Source organism: Ictalurus furcatus, chromosome 17 (genome assembly GCF_023375685.1).
Source record: "Ictalurus furcatus strain D&B chromosome 17, Billie_1.0, whole genome shotgun sequence".
In the NCBI taxonomy this organism is placed as follows: Eukaryota; Metazoa; Chordata; class Actinopteri; order Siluriformes; family Ictaluridae; genus Ictalurus; species Ictalurus furcatus.
Window position 1 is genome coordinate 16,148,879 of NC_071271.1, and position 18,336 is coordinate 16,167,214.

Here is an 18,336-nt window from a genome sequence, read left to right on the forward strand (position 1 = left end):
ATGGTACCCCTGTCCAGGGTGTCCCCCGTATTGTGCCCTGAGATTCCTGGGATAGGCTCCAGGCTCCCCCACAACCCTGTGTAGTATAAGCGGATGGATGGATGGATGGATGATAGACTTACCCAGTTCAAACTGGTCTGAGCGGTTGTCACATGTCTGTTTGACCTCCTCACTATCCCAGCCAAGAGGGTACAGAGCACATCCAGAGCCAATGAGAAGACCTGCAGAGAAGACAAGTAAATGCAATTAAGTTTTTTTTTTTTTTTTAAACTGGTATTTTAAATGTTACGTTAATCAATACCTCTCTCCCTCTCTAACACTATCAAAAGGTACTCTGCTCAGGAATCATAAAGGAACACAATCACCTCTATCGAGAAGCTTTTTGAGTGTACTCAATAAATAAGGGACGAGTTAAAAGTATTGGTCGGAGAAGGCAACATATATCCTGAAGATTCACCTTTCCCATGGAGGGCTTTCTGACAGCATGTATTAGTTACATTAGCACTTAAAGATGGATTAATATTAAAAAAAAAAAAAAAAGTAATTTCAGTACTGCCGAACATAACAAAAGAAGAGTATTGGAGGGAGATAGACAATCTGTAGCAATGCTTTTCTATTTTCTAGGCATGAAGATGAAATCAGCAAACACTTGGAATGGATAATATGGCAGCTGTTTAAGCTGCTTTGTGGCAGTAAGTGATATTAAAAGTAGTATAAAAGACCTCATTTGAACCCCAGTCCCTCTTGCAGTCTCATCTCCGGTGTCACAGAGGGATTCTTGCTGCTCTTTGCATTTTGCTATTCACTGGGTCTCAGCACTGAGCTGCAAGGTCAGCTCTGGATGGATATTAGCCCTCAGTGCTCTGGCTGAGGGGCTTTGCTGTCACATGAGGTTAATCCCTTCCAATTTGCCTTTTGCTCGCCTATCAGTTTTGGGCCAGTCATGGAGAGAGCGAGACACACATACGCCCAACCCTGGATAACCCTTCCACATGGAGGGGCAGGGAGAGATAAGTGGAATAAATCAATCCCCACACAAGTCTATCATACACCTCAGAAATGAGGAAAGGCAGATACATTCATTATAGCCACACGTGACTAAAGAGGACATCAACACTCGACAGCTTTCTTACTTAAATTCGTACTGGCACTTAACAGGGAATTTACAAAGTGCATAAAGTATAAGTGGTTATAAGACTGCACAGAAGGGTTCACAGCAGGATATAACCAGAATGAAAAGGATCCTCAGATTTGCTGGGGTGCACAGTTGCATGGTGAACATGATGTTCAGTGGCGTTAGAATTTATTTGCACCTAATAAACCACTCACAGCCTTTCTCAGCCTCCGCAGTCACACACTGTATGGAGAACTTCTTAATAAGACTTCCTGAGAATGAGACATTCTGAAAAATTGATGCAGATGATCTTGTAATAAAGAGAATGCCTTATGTGAGCAAGAAACTGATCAAATCAAATAATCATGCAATACTTGCAAGGTCACGTACTGCAGCTTTTTTATGACGTGCTTTTGTTTACATTTCCATATGTCAGTTTTGGTCCTGTCTCTGCTCCTGTTCCATCACTGGTTTGTTGCCCTATTGTGTTCACCTGATTATTGTGTTAATTTGATGTATGATTGCTCGCTATACCTATAATTATCTTGTCTGTCCCTATGGACACGGATATTTAATCACAAACACAGCTTCACAAACAACAGCCAATTCTAACTTATAGTATAATTAAAACGATGCCTATTTATATGCAGCACATTCAGCTTCTCGACTCTCTTCTTCTTGACTCACTGTCCTAGTTTTGATATGTAGGTGGGTTTGTACCACAGTGAAATACTCCAAAGATGAAACCTAAAATATGTTGCATCAAAAGCTTCTGGGATTCTCTGTTGGTCACAACTAAAAATTATGCTGCTGAAAATTTTCCTCCACAAATTGGAGCTTATATAATCTTCTGGTGCGTGCCATAACAACTGAGAGAATGCATAACTCCGAAGCCATATTGAGAAGGCAGCATATTCATTCTGAATTTCAAACAAACTCATGAATTCTCTTTCAAGTCGTAAGTAACGTCAGATAAAGAGGCGTGTAATCGGCTTGAAATGTCCTGCGGTGTTGCGAAACAGAAACAAAAGGAGAATAGCTTTTCTTCTTTTCATAGCTTTGACAAACATTCATGTTGTTCTATCATGTTAAATCTCATGTCTGTCGAAAGTGCAACAACTAATTGCATGGAGTTAGAAATAAATACTCTGTTATTTAAGAACTGTAAGGTGTTAAGGTAGAACAAATAATTACCAGTATGTACATGTGCTCAAACCCTAACTGCCTCAAGTACACTAGCACATAATCTCCATCCACAACTAAATAGACTCAGGACAAACAGAGAAAAGTAGACAATAATACATCTAGTGCATAAGTTATGACATGCACTCCTTTTCTATTCATTTCCCTCGTTATAAACAGCTGGATGACAGAGAATAAGGGAAGCAGGTGGCTCCAGTCTCCAGCGATCATTCAAACAAAGTGCAGCTTCACTCTTTCATCTCCCTCCTCTCTGTTCTCTCTTTTCTCTCTCTCTCTCTCTTCATCTGCATGCTCTATTCATCAAACCTTTAGCAAAGCATGATATCTGCTCTAACAAGCACAGAACTTGTGGCAGATGATGGATGTTGATGTTCCTGCACGTACGTACAGTATGTTCCTACATGAAAACATAATGAGGTCCACTGCAAATCTCACCTGGGTCTGGAACAGACAACTTTTTCCACAGAGATGGAATAATGTACACATAACTGAGACCTATTTATGTTTTGTTGTTAAAGTGAGAGCAGTTGTATAGCAGTTGGATCTGCAGGAGATGGTCATCACTTCCCCAACACTGTTGTTGCAGGAGTAGTAGACTGCTTTTGACCATGTGGCCTCTTATTGCTCATTCCTTTGCTTTTCATTAGGCATTTTGTATGTTTAATCCCATCCTCCACACTCCCTATGTGGGATATTGAGAGCCTGAGCTTTGGTGGTGGAGAGGGAGGGTGAGGATTACTAAGAATGGAAATGGCAACTGCAGATATGGTCTTCATGCCAAGATGCCAAGGGGGCAGACTTGTGAACGACAGCTTGAGCTTGGAGGCATTGCTCTTAATGTGTTTCCACATTGTAAAAGCTATTTTGGAAGTTGTCTACAGTGATAAATATATTCAGTGTCTGTTAGGGAGAAGTGTGTCAGAATTGATGAGCACCAAGGGAACTGACTCTGATTTATTCATCTTTATTCTTATTACTCCTATTTCCACTGAACATTGAATACTCTTGGCAACTTAATCCTTGCTTTTTTATTTTTTATTTTTTTTTAGATAATTTCAAACCAATTTTGTAGAATTTAAGTTAATGTTAGTGTCCTAGGGATATAGCCTTGAGCAGAGAAGTGCAATGCATTTAATGACTAGATCACAGTACATCAAGTTACTCTGGAAGGGAGCCATCAAATCCAGCTGGAAACCTTTAATGCAGCAAAGTAGTCAGATGTTCAGATCAAAGGACAGATGACAAAATATTAATTAGTGCGCTCTTCAACATAAATTTGGTGTCCTAGATGTTTAATACCAAGATGTTTGACATTCAAAACATTTTTACTCTAGTAAAAACCACTGAAAAAGAGGCTGGTTACAGTTGTTCAAATGTAAGAAGGTCAAATGTAGATATAGACACATTTATATGGTAATTATTTACACTTATGATACACAATAGATATTATTCCCCAAGTGCTAGTAGGTTTGGATGGTCACATGATAACAAAAAGGTTTATTTACAGATTTTGGCCTTATGTCTTTGGCCTGGTGGATGGTGTCTTGTGTCTGATGTGTCTGATGGTGGATGGTGGGCCATCCATATACAGAAGAAGCCTGATTTACATCTTGCTACAAACACACCTTTAAAAACAATGTTTCTTTGGAGTAATGCTATAGAAGAACTGGTTTTAGATTCATAAAAGTACCTTTCACTTCATGGGTCATTAACCGTTTCGTTTAGTGCCAGAATTTACAATTAAAAAAATATTTTCCAAAGCATAAAAAATCACAGTGTAAACACTTAATTCATTAAATAACTCATCACAAAACCAACAACAATAGTTAAATAATTATCCATCATAGCTTCGACTCTTAAAGGAACAAAGATGAATGGTTCTTTTATGACATTGTTTTAAGAATATTAGATGGTTTTACTTTCAGTAAGCGCTGGGATTGTGAATTATTTATATTATCATGCATACAAATTAACGATTCTTTGGTACAGTACACACACTCTCTCTCTCTCTCTCTCTCTCTCTCTCTCTCTCTCTCTCTCATTCAAATTTCTGTGTAGAGCCCTATACCTGAGTGTTTCTCTATCAGAAAGTGATTTGAGTAGAACCTCCATGTAGATACCTCACTGTGAATTTTTTAAATCTCATGTCAAAAATTAATTTGCAATAGTGTTTATCCAAAACATAATTTAACCCTTCACTCATGTCTGTTTAAATGCCACTTACTGACAACACACCTGACAACAGATCCTGTTTTATCACATTATCACAGAGATTACACAACGAAAGCTAAAAAACCCTAAGCAGCACCATGAACAGGTGATAATGAGATAAATTTGAGAGCTTTTGTCAACTGTGAAGAGGTGCATCTGGTTTCACTGCTGCAATCATGGGAATTGAAATTGGTCAGAGCCACTTCAAACCCATAGCCTACAACTTCAGGAAATGATGTGCAGCTCTGAGTGCTTATAAAACAAACCAAATTTGTTTTTACTGCAAAACCATAATAGCACAACACAATGGCCTCTAAACAATCTGATGTAAAGCCAAAGTTCCTTATTGCCTTAACAGATTAAATTAGAAAAATGCAAATGAGACAAGTAGCTACAGGCTGTTTATGAAATATGCAGAGTTAACATTTTATTTATATCATACGCAATATGTGACTCAATAATACTATTATTATGTGATTAATGACTATTAATAACTGTTATAATGACTGCCTACAGAGATGCTGCCAGCCTTGTATGAATTCTGTTAGCTAATATGAGGAATATTGACTGTATCTTTGTCCAGAATAGCACATTGTCATGTTATATGTTACCTCCTCTTTTGAAATTCTATCTCTTATTGCAGTATGTGGTTTCAAACACAACATACATCTTACTGTAAAGATTTTGGCATTGTAACCAGACACTGAGCCTGTCTGGCAAACCATGTACATCCATCCAACTACTCCCCATCACCCCATTAACATATCCTCAATGTTCAGTGCCTTTTACAGATACTACACTTTTACAGAGATTATGACCTGGTCCATCACCCAATCATCCTTTCTCCTCCATTAGCGTTCAATATGTAGGCATGAGTGGACCCTGATGAGCACTTGTCAGTGGTTAATGCTTCCTCTGACTCTTGCTGATTATCCTACAGCTACTCATTCAGGCTAGTCTGAGAGCATTGTGTGTATTTACAAGTAATTAAAGATTTAAGATGCACACTTCATACACAGAGCAAGTTGTGGAGTTTAACAAAGAGACCAGTGAGACAGGAACCCATTTACAACCTTTAACACTTAAAGGAGACACATTACAAGATAGAATTAAACAGAATAACAGATTTTAGAGCCATTTTGTTTACTTGGTGACATATTTCTATCCATCCTTCCATTTTCCATACCGCTTATCCTATCACAGGGGACTCGGTGGAACAAGGCAGTGGACACTCTGGATGGGGTGCCAACCCATCGCAGGGCACAATCGCACACATTTATATACACTCATTCACATTCTATGGACATATGGAAATACCAATCAGCCTACAACGCATGTCTTTGGACTGGTTGAGGAAACTGGAGTACTCGGAGGAAATCTCCAATACATGGGGAGAACACGCAAACACCACACACACAGGTCAGAGGCAGGATTCGAACCGTCCAACCCTGGAGGTGCAAGGCAAACGTGTGAACCACTAAGCCACCATGCTCCCTGGTGACGTATTTATATTCATTTATTGCTTTCATTCTATTAATTATGTGTAAAGAAAACACTGTACATATGTGTACATTATGTGTAAAGAAAACACTAGACGTAATGTAATCAAGCATACAGCTTGCCATGTTACTGAGAAACTGTCAGTCCTCTGTCCTGAAAATGCTCACTTCAGAAAACATTACAGCTTTACCTCTGAGTGTAACAAAGCAGTAACACTGGAGACTCCTTCCAAAAATGCTAAATAAAGTTCTCCTCACTGAAAACATCACCATATCAACAATTACTCACATATACAGTATATTTTGTAAATGTTTATGTGGAGCATACAAATCCCTATGTAAGTTGTTACTAAGGAAATGTTAATATTTTAAAATGAGCTCAATCAGAATCAAGAATTCAACCACACTGTGACATAAAAGCTTTTTATAGCTCAGCCAAATACAGTAGACATTACATGAGTGATGGAAGAAAAGTAAAATTAGAGTGTCACGGCACACCACAAGAAATAAAACATGAATGACTGGTCTATGTTTATCCATGTTAAAATGTTTATTGAGTGAGCTCCAGTCCAGTAATTGAAGGTTCACACAAACAATGTGAAATTCATTCTTGCTATGAAAGGAAGGTCATGTCACTATTCTGAGGCCACTCATTTTTTTGTCATCTCTTCCCGGGTTTCATTGGTGGGGTTTCTGGAATTCTGTGCCCCCTGCTCTCTTGGCTTTCAATGCTGTTCTCAATTAGCATTCAAATGGGCGGAGAAAGTGAGGAGAGAGGGAGAGAGAGAGAGAGAGAGAGAGAGAGAGAGAGAGAGAGAGAGAGAGAGGAAAAAATAATGACTGGCTGGGTTATTCACAGAGTGGAGAATGGGTGACATGAATAGGTCTGGAGCCAGTTTTAAGAAAGAATATCCCATCATTCTTGGAGTCGGAGGACGAAGAGGTGGGAAAGAGAGAAGAAGAGTTGGGAAAACAGTGCACCAAAGTGCGCTGGGGTGAAGGAACCTTTTGGACAAGATTTGTCTCTTATATAAGCAAAAGATGGAGATAAAGGATGGGGTTAGAAATGTGCAAATTGAGAACAATTAAAATGCTCACTGATTAAAAGAACATTCTTACAATCTTGATCTAAATCTTTCTGTTTATATTAGTTTAGAAAGATTATATTAGTTTGGTAATATTAGTTTGGCAAGTAATAGTGGAGGTTTTTTTTTTTAATGAATGAATGACACGGTCACATTTTTTGTTCAACCACCCAAATAAAATTTAAAAAAAGACAAGATACTCTTAGATTTTGTTATTCTGCACATTTTCTTTGTTCACTAATCACAACAATTAGCTGGCCTCCTGCTTTTCCACAAACTTTTCACGTTTCAGAATTCAAACAGGATCAGAGGATTTCTTGTAGGAGCTTTATTTCAGGGTGAGGGAATCCAAAGAAAAGGATCTATAGCATTAGTTTCTGAGACTGGAGAAACTTTCATGGGAAAGCTGGACACCAGAATGCACCAGAATGTGGATAAGAATGGATAAAAGTCCAAAGGAATACATTTCTTTTGAAATTATGACACAGAACAAACATCATTTCGCGCCATTCAGATTTGATCATCATCAGAAATTAGATTACCCAGCAGTGCCACAGTGGGTAGCACTGCCGTTTCACTGCTGGTTTGATCCTGAATTGTGTTTACTATCTGTGAACAGTTTCTATGCATGTTTCTCCCCAAATCCACCTTCACTGGTTTCCTCACAAAATAAAATGTAAGTAGGTGGCTTGCCTACACTAAATTGTACCTGTGTGTATATGTGTGTGTGTGTGTGTGTGTGCATGGTCCTTGCAATGGACTGGCGTTACATCTCATCCAGCGTGTATTCTTGCCTCACACCCAGTGTTCCTAGGTTTGGCTCTGGATTCACCACAATGCTGACCAGGATGAAGCAGTAACTGAAGATGAATAATGATTAGAGGATTTCATATGAAAGGGTAACAACTAGCCTAATAGCCCATTTTATATATATATATATATATATATATATATATATATATATATATATATATATATATACACTCTAAAGTAGGAAAATTCCAGATCTTCTTTATCAACAGTATACTATAAAACAGATGTTTTCTACGCCTGAACACGAGCAAACTGAAAAGGTTTTGACCCTGTATTAAGATGTCACAGCTTTAGGTCAAATCATATATATTTCACCAGGCATTGAACTCTTAAGGGTCAAGGTCAAAACAGTCTAATTTGTAAAAGTAGATATCCTCTAAATGTAGGCAAGCCTAATGGGAACATCATTTTAAGTGATCTTTATGATCACAATGATCATCAACACTGATTGAAAAGCAGAAATGGGCGCATATAGGCTACATCAACATGAATCTTATTATTCCTGAAGATAGCTCCACTTCCAAATGCAGTAATAATACATATTACATGGTTGAACAAGAAATGTCATGCACTTGCTCAGTACGTCCCATTCATAATGTTTGTGGTCAACCCTGAACGTCTGCGTTCCATCCAAACCAAAATGGCTGCAGCTGGTTACAGGGTTACACAAGATCTAAAAAAAGGTGGTCGATCAATATTTTTAAAGTACCAATGCTAAGACACTGTTTTGACATGGAAAAGATGACAAGCAATCAAATGCTGATACTGGACTGATATTAATAGTTGACAGTATTATGAAAGTAACTATGTTACACAGAAATGTGTTCTATCTTACACTGGTGGTTGTTTCTATTTAACTGTAGCATGGCCAATTCCCATGGGAGAAATCTTCAGAGCTCTGTGACAAGGTTGTTTTTTGTTCCTTGTCTCAACAGCTGCCATGTCATCTCAGAGGTCTCCATTTAAAAGCCGCTGATTAAGATACGTTATAAATGATGCATGTTATTGTATTTATTGGGTGCGATAATGAATTAAAATATCAACTATTGGACTGGTAACAGAAGTTTATCACTGATTTATTCGTTCATTCATCTTCATCCTGGTTGGGGGTTGTGGTGGATTCAGATCCTATCCCAACTTTTTTTTGGCTATTTAAATTCCTCTATAAGCTCTCTATTTTTCAACAGGGCACATGATTCACTGTCCTATTTCTGAAATGACTTTAAGGTTAGTATGAAAACCCCATCAGAGACAGCAATACATTCATTTAGCTTTAGTGTTGGTCAGTGTGGCAGTGGATCTGGAACCTATCCCGGGAACACTGGGCACGAGGCAGAGATACAGCCTGAATGGAACACCAGTCTATTGCAGAGGATCATGCACACATACTCACACTCTCATTCACACCTAGGGACAATGTAGAGTAACAGTAAGTTTCTCGGGAGGTGGGAGGAAACCGAAGACGCCAGAGGAAACCCATGCAGACAAGGGAATAACATGCCAAAACGGGGGATCCTGGAGCTGTGAGGCAACACCATGCCACCACACCGATCTCAACTTATTGCTGAGAAAGCAATCATATAGGATTCAGCTCACATTTCTGAAGATTACAAAACTAAACAATTACTCTACTCAGGTAGAATGAGTGAAGGATTACTCTGACGGAAACAGGAGAATTACAGAGTGATGTTTAATTTGTCGAATGTCTGTTTGTATAATCCTAGCTTTAAAAAAATACATACACGTCTGGCGTCTTTGCTAAACTGCTGCGAGGACACCCGGGCACATCACAGCTGAGACAACTCAGTGTGAACTTCTGTGTGTGACTTTGCTATTAAGCCAGTCAAGCATTCTTTGATGTGTGAGGAGTTTTAAAATGAATATGTCAGCTGCCCATGATTTTGACTGAAAAGCTCACAACAGTGTGCAGTGGAGCGGCGCACTTTCATCACTTGCTCCTCTGAATGATTAAATGCACTGCAGACATACCTAAATAGTGTTCAGTGTGAAAGTTACCTCCAATTTAAGGGAATCTTGTTCACCGGTGCATTGTTGATGCAGAGGGCATACAGCAAACAGTGCAGTTTGAGTATGCATAAATAAAGATAGAAAAATGCTTATACTCAAAAAACTTAATTATTCCCCACCTTGCACTCACTTTGAATAGACTCTGGCTACTGAAGGTTTGCTAGTTTGATTTACAGGATCAATGTATACGCATAAAAACACACACACACACACACACATATTGTGATCATATGTCAACTGTACTGCTGGACGTCTTAGTGATGTAGCTAGGCTGTGCACAGAGGCAATTATTCATTTTCTCTGACATAAAACAAGCTGTTTTCCCCAGAACTGTCTTAAAGGTTACACCCAAACACACCAGTGTAGGAAACTCAGCAATACCCTTATTATGCTCCACCAGCAATATTTCCTTCTGTGTTCTGTCATCTATATATATGTATGGACATGTTGATGAAGTAACCAAACAATGCACAAAAATGTGCTGTTATCTTTATGGAAAAAAAAGGAATATTTCCAGAATATTATGAATATAAATATAACCGGAATATTTCCATACTATTTTTTTTTTTTTTTAGTAATTCTGAGTTAGCATAACATGCTGCACTTACAAAAACTGTTGCTATATATCTAATAAATATACCATTCAAGAACCAGGTATCAGGTCTAATTCATTCCACTTATCAAAGCACTAGAAGATTTTGAAGTCAGCACATTTCACACATGAATTACACATGAACCACAATCTTTTCTAAAACACATCAATTTAAGTTAACAACAAAATCCACTGTGTCTTCCAATGTCATATCTCCATCCTGTTTATCCTGTAAATCTGAACCCAAGATTTTTTTATTTTTTTTGCTGCTGTTTCATGTACTGTACTTTAGCCTGTGGGTACATGACTGACTGACAGCAGGCCTTTTCCTCTTTTTTTGGCTGCTTCAAAATACAGTAGCAGAAATCCACTGGGAATACAAGTGAACCATTCTCCAGCAGAGCCGTCCCTCAGTCAGCCTGAAAACAAAAAGCTTGAGGTTCAGGGGAATGAGGTGTGACGGTACTAAAACTGCACTGCTGGCAGAGGGTGATAGATTAAGATGGGTTTTTTCTATTAACTAAAGGGAAACCCAGACAATTCAGCATTAATTTTACAACTACATGCATCAAACAGGAAGAATTGCCAAACATCATATATTCGACTTATTGCTATTTAAAGTCATGAAATTTCACATTGTAAAACTAACCAGAATGTTATTCAGATCTGATTTGCTCATGAGCTTTGACATCAAGATAATATAAAGTATAGAATACCAGACTGTCATCAATGTCAGTATTTCCAACTGAGATGAACTATAAAGAAAACACTATTCAGAAAATCAATATTCAATTTAAATTGTATTTGTGTGGCACTTTTAACAATGAACATTGTCACAAAGCACATTAGATTTAGATCCCTAATGAGCAAGCCAGAGGAGACAGTGGCAAGGGAAAAAAACTCCCTGAGACAACATAAGTAAGAAACCTTGAGAGGAACCAGACTCAAAAGAGAACCCATCCTCTTCAGGTGTATACAGATGTAGAACAGTAAAAGCAAACAGTACTAAGTGTGGTGTAAGGATGTTCAGTATGAGCATATCATGAATAAGAGTCCTGGGATGAGCCCAGGACAGTCTTTATAATTACAGCAGTAGTTATTATGCATTAGTCTACAGTATCCAGGTGAAATTATCCACTGAAGAATGGGTGAGTCATAAACTGTTAAATGTTTAGGGTATCCATGTGCATTGAAACATTCTGTAATGTGCACTTAGATAAAGCATGACGGAAGGGTGAAAACTCAACATTTGCTTTATTAGATCAAAATCCATGGTGGGAGTCAGAATACAGGCAGACAAGGTGATCAAAGGTCTATCCAGAAAGTATGTCAAAAATAAAGAGGCATGGGTTAACATGATGAGAACTAGAACCTGAAAACAAAGCTCATTAGAAATAACCAAATTAAGGTGGGTCACAGAACAGGTGAGCATATTAGGGCAGTGGTTCTCAACCAGGGTGGCGCAAATTGTTTTTAAGAAAAAAAAACACAAACCGGGCATCATTTGGGTACTAGGTGTATTTTATTGCTTTTCAATAAAAGAAAAAAAAGAATCTGTATTTTCTTTTTGCTGGGGAGAGGCGTAGCTTAGCCTGCCTTTTATCTAGCAGTCATAAACTTTGAGTCAGTGCAAACCAGTGTTGCCAACTAAGTGACTTTTCAGACCCCTTTAGCACCTAGCAACAAATCTAGCGACTTTTTGGACAAACTTTAGCAACTTTTCAAACTTTTTGGACAAACCTTAGCAACTTTCAGGCCAGTACTGTCCTGCAAGCACAAGGTCTTGCTTTACCGCTGCACTCATACCTCTCTCTGCATCTGCTCTGTTCAGTGAGGGGCTGAGAGCTGGAGATTTAACAGTGTCATGGATAACGAGACGCGCCCTTCGTCCTAATTTACATCATTCATGCGAATGTTTTTAGAACGCAAGACGAATGAAATGCAACATGATTTACATACATAACATTTACATACATACATAAAATAGTCCATGTTATTACAGCCTAGTTCTCTTGTTCAAAGTAGGTATAGTGTTCAGAAACATCAAAAGATCAAAAGATCATTCATATTCTATACCTGTCCATTATATAGTTTTATAAAAGTCATAAAAGTTATGAAAAGTAATTAAAAAAGTACAAAAACACAAAAACAAAAATCTGTCTATCTATCTATCCATCTATCTATCTATCTATCTATCTAAAACAGATTATAGATTAGGTATACACACACACACACACACATACACACACATATACATATATATATATATACATATATGTATATATATATATATATACATATATATATATATATATATATATATATATATATATATATATATATATATATATACACACACATACATATATATGAATGATAGGGTGCCACATGATAGGGGAGGCTTGGGGGGGGCTTTAGTTACAAAAGTTTGAGAACCTCTGCATTAGGGTAATCAACAGGGTGATGACACAGAAACAAAAGTGCATGCCACATACCCAAAACAAAACAACATAACACTTGCTGCATTCGGAACCACACCGCAGGCTGAAGGAATTCATTTATGCAATCAAGCCAACAAAAATGTCATCATGGTCATATAAACTATCTGAACAATACAATACCACTTTCAGTTGAGAAATATACTGCAGGCATAATCAACAATCTGACATCTGGCAAAATATATGCAATAACAGAATGGAAATATTTTTTCCAGGACTCTAATTAATACTCAAAGAGACAATATGAAATATTTCCAACAATCCACGAGTCTCTTTTTGTAATCCTAGGGAGCGCTATATATCTGGGACAGAGTATAAAGGGATCATCCAGAATGCTGCTTAGTATTTCTCTGTCACTTACAGACAGACTGACACATACTCGGGTATCTGGCAGTGCTGTTCTTTCTTCTCAGAAACCCAGTGGCCTTCTGCTGATGCCCTGACATCCCTGAGCACACCAGTCGAAACAGCTAATTAATCCTGTTGCAGCTTGAACCTTGCAGAACGCTGGAAGGTAGATCCCTCCCACTTCTTCAATACCACATTGTGCTCAACTACTGACAACCCCTCTGATAAGGCATTCAGCCGGGCTCAGCACACCATTACGCTACATCCTCTCAGAGTTCTCCCATCAGCTTAACAGCCACAAAAGCCATGTCAACTAAGACATCCTTATAGCTCACTACCACTACAGTATAAGAAGCGGATGACTTTGCCTCTCCAAAAGATGGAGCAATTTCTTGAGTGTACTACATGCTCTGCACTTAAATGTACATTCAGCCATTTTGAAGTTGGCTGTTTTAGGACTCAAATACAAATACACAATTGTACTTCAGTGGACTATCAGGATCCAGATGTGCAAAACTGATAGAGACATATTCCAGAAGTCTGTATGCAAGTATGTATTCTGGAATTGCATCCAAAGCTGGTTCTATGTATGGACCTGGGAGGGTGAATACTTATGCAACCAACAAATGTCTGCTTCTTTGTTTAATTAACGTTTGTGCCACAATAAAAATATTTGCATATTTTGTGAAACTCAAATGATAAAAATCTCAATTAAGTCCATTCCAATTCTAGGTAGTAACACTACAAAATGGGAACAATTCAAGGAGGGTGAATATTTATGCAAGGTACTGTAGCTGTAAACTCGTGGCAGAATCATAACCATTTCCATCAAAGTGCTTCATAGTTGTCTTTATTCACTGCTTTTCAGTGGCTCTGAGACATTATAAAACAAAACTGAATCTTACCATTACTGAATCTTACTCTGTCACACATCTGGAACAATACTTTAATTCACTACAGTATACAGGGAAATTGTGTGCAAAACATCTGGATGCGATTTAGTTCCCCAAAAATCATGGGAAAAGAAGGGAGAAATTGATTCACATAGAAGCATACCAGAGCCAAAGCAAGTGAAAAGACTCCCTGGGTAACAGTAACGGCCTGCAGTTTCAATACAGTTATGTTAAACTGACTTATCCTCACTGAAAGCCAGATGTTAAAAACAAGCGTTTCACACACTCATGACTCATTTTATTCCCTATAAAATGTCCAACCAGCATTAGGTCATTTTGTAGAAATGATAAGTCCAGCCTTTTTGCTTTAGGCAACAATTATACAAAAGGTGCAGTGTTCTGTGAGCAGACTATGTTTAGATCTGATGCAAGATACATGACATGATGTTTTTGTTTCAGATAATGAATGGACAGAAGTGGTAGTGAAGTGGTTTTGCATGGATTTTATCTCCAAGTCTCAGTCCAGAATTGGGGCTTTAATCAGAACAGCCACAAACCACAACTGTGGTTTATACTTCAACGTGCTGAAATGAATTATGTGAGAAAATCTGCCAACAGGATTAAAGCCATCTCTGAAATACAGAGTAAATACTGCTTTGGGATTGATGAGCTCTTTGTGTGGGCACATTTTGTAGTTTGAGTTAGTTATCAAGCTGATGAGATATAAGATTTAATGTTATGTTGGCTGTTTTAAACTAGCAACTATAGTGAGTAGGCGGAAAAATCAAATCTGTCTAGTGAAAATGGATGTGAATCAAAGCGTGACCAATGTGGCTGGAAGCAGTAGCTCTTTCATCACCTTTGCCCTTGTGTGTGTGGTAAGCATCTCTTTAGTTTCTGAGCTGATTAGTGCAGTGGTGTGTTTCATCCAGACCAGGAAAGCACTTGTGCATACAGCATGTGACTGAACATATTCTGGAGGCTTCAAATAATTACAGAATTCCTTTAGATATGCACATATTGAGTGTGTCCGCTCATGTGTGTATGTTCGTGTGTGTCTGTGTGAGTGAGTGCGTGTGTGTTTGCTTCGACCCCCAACATTCTTAGACCACTCATCAATATTCCATTCATTCATTAGCACATGCACAAATCTGAGAGCATACAGCCCCCAGCTCTATAGTGCACACACACACACACATGCTGGGAAAGTCCAAGATCACCCCCTTTCACATAAGTGAGAACAATAAGTGTCGCCGCTACACACACTAACACACACACAGACACACACACACACACACACACACATATCCCCCACACCCTCAATGTCAGTGTGTCCTATGCAGCTCCATCAGTATTCTCACGATCAATGCACTATAGTGGATTCATAAAAATGTGAGTCTACAGCATGCTTTCCTTTTACCTTTCTATAACCATGTTTACAATCTTGTACCTTCGGGGCATCTTGATAAGATTAAAGAAAACTTCACAGTCAGTTTGGTATAAAGAAATCAGAGATCTTGTATAGATAAAGCACATTTGTGTTTCCATAACTGCTAAGTTGGACGATGTGAAATGCAATTCATTGAATATAAAATCGTAAAACTAATTCATACACATAGCCACAGCCTTTCTACATTCTTTATTCACTTCCTGAGAGACCCAACCAGCGATCCATCAACTCCCGACAAGCTATCTACACCCATATAAATTGCATTTAGATGTAGGTCATAAAAATAATAAGTGAAATTCATATTTGCCATTTGCTTCATCTATACCTCTATCTCTTCTGCTACAGACCTCCCATCTAAAATCGACGTGGAGACGAACGCGCAGCTAAAGATGAAGGGACACCTTGTTGAAAAACTCCCGGTGAGAGCTATAATGGATCATAAGTAATGCCATGAGACCGGCTAGCCATGCATCACGCTCTTATAAAACACACTTACACACTTGAGCCTAGTTAATGATATTGCCCATGAAAAAAATCCTGTTCCACATGTGCGCCTCGCACCAATAAATCACAAAAGGGCACACAGATTAACATGCTCAGGAAGATTTCAGAGTCCTATCTAGCAGGGAATCTATTTAAGAAGAAGGAATGGGATCCCAGTCCAACTCAGGAGAGAGTCAGTTCCTTGTGTAGTGAAGACAATGAGATCTATTTCACATCAAATGTGTTTACGAGTCCAATTCACTTTGATACAGCCCTGTCTTCGTCTGATGAGTGGCTAAGCCAAAATTGATTTTAGCAGGAGTTATCTAAAAGGCTCGGATTACTGTACTGAAAGAGACGGAAAGATGGCTCACGAGAGAAAAACTACTGACCAGTGAGCTACGTGAGAAGCATGTAACCCTGAGATATTACAGTTCATTTCTGAAGCTTTGCTTTTTGTTATCTTCCATCAGGAGAAGAAAAGTGCAACCACTCACAGGCAGAAAGACAGACAGGGGAGGTTTAGAAAGGTTCCCGCAGACACAGCGGAAAACAGATGAACGTGAAAATAAGGTGTGAAGCACGAGGGATTTAGTGTGTTGCAGGCTAGAAAGACAGATTAGACACACCTGCCAAGGATAAATACAAATACACAAAAACCAAGTATTTTAAATCTCAGCAAGTCTGGCAGCAATGCTCAAAAACAAATGCTCATAAAAAGTAGAAGATAACATCTTCAGCACCAGTGGACCATGACCATCCTCCAAGGTCAGCAGTGACGGGAAATAGGCTGCCTACGAGAAATCTACCATCACTGTTTCTCTTGTGGTTTCTTCCCCTGGATTCCTGATCCTTTGCCAAGGCCCCACTCTGCTTTCTGTTGTTTAGCTAAAGCTAAAATAGGATTTCTCTCAGCAGGGAATGAGCTTCTCTCTTTGAAAAATAGGCATGGTGTCCATTAAAATGCCACAACAAAAAACGGGCTGAGAAATAAGTAAACAAACAAATCCAGGCCACTCTCTGTGAACATGCGATGCAAGCTCATCAGAATCAAAGCGGTGGCCCATTTAGCCAGTTCTAAGAAGAAGTGGCTAATAGGAGTCTGTCATAACTTTTCAAATTAGGAAACAGCCCAGGGCCATAATGGGCTATTTGTTTGTGTTTACATCGCTTATGTCAGTCATGCTATAGACACACCCTCATATTTACTACTCAGAAATGCAAATTTGGCAAAATCCAGTGCTAAATAGCAAGAATCATTAGATACTCTTGTTGTGTGATGAGCTACAAAAAAAAAACCCCAAAAAAGCAGAAGGACACCAAAAGAAAGGAAAACACGTATAAATGTGTGCTGCTTTACCAAGATGGAGAAATCTCTTGACCATAAACGAGATGAAACTGGCTGCTGAACGAGCTAGCTACATTTCTCCTAGACAACTGATACAAACAGTAATATTAGAAAATGGCAAATGTTTTGGATAATTACTGCAGCAACAAATCAGTATGTTATTTGGTATGTCAGTATTTCACATACCTTTGTTATAACTGTCCAAATAGAATGAGACTAGTGTGGGAAAGTGGACCAAAGCTGGAGTGCTTGTATGCTAGTTAGCCAGTGTCACAGATTCCCCCTTCGTGTCATGGTTCCCATGGTGACAAGCATAATGTTGTCTTGGTTTCTGTTCTAGTCCTGTCTCCGCCCTTGTCCTTTCATTGGCTTGTTTCCACATTGTGTTCAGCTGTTCTGTGTTTAGTTCTGATTCGTTTGTCTATTTATACTCTGTTGTGTCCATGTTTTATATATATATATATATATATATATATATATATATATATATAGAGAGAGAGAGAGAGAGAGAGAGAGAGAGAGAGAGAGAGAGTTTTCTATACCACTTATCCTACAGGGTCGTGGAGAAACTGGAGCCTATCCCAGGGAGCATAAGGTGGGGTACACCTGGACAGGGTGCCAATCCATCACAGGGTACAATCACATACACATTCACACACCCATTCATACACTGCAGACACTTTAGACATGCCAATCAGCCTATCATGCATGTCTTTGGACTGAGGAAGGAAACCGGAGTACCTGGAGGAAACCCCCGCAGCACGGGGAGAA

General features: G+C 38.6%; 1 protein-coding gene across 1 annotated transcript in view; it reads right to left on the reverse strand.

The window, feature by feature from the left end:
* The window catches only part of LOC128620972 (LHFPL tetraspan subfamily member 6 protein), a 57,150-nt gene that overhangs the window by 7,286 nt on the left and 31,528 nt on the right, over positions 1 to 18,336 (reverse strand). The window contains exon 3 of the mRNA XM_053646382.1: positions 123 to 221. Coding sequence (XP_053502357.1) covers positions 123 to 221 — 99 coding nt within the window. The remainder of the gene's footprint in view (positions 1 to 122; positions 222 to 18,336) is intronic.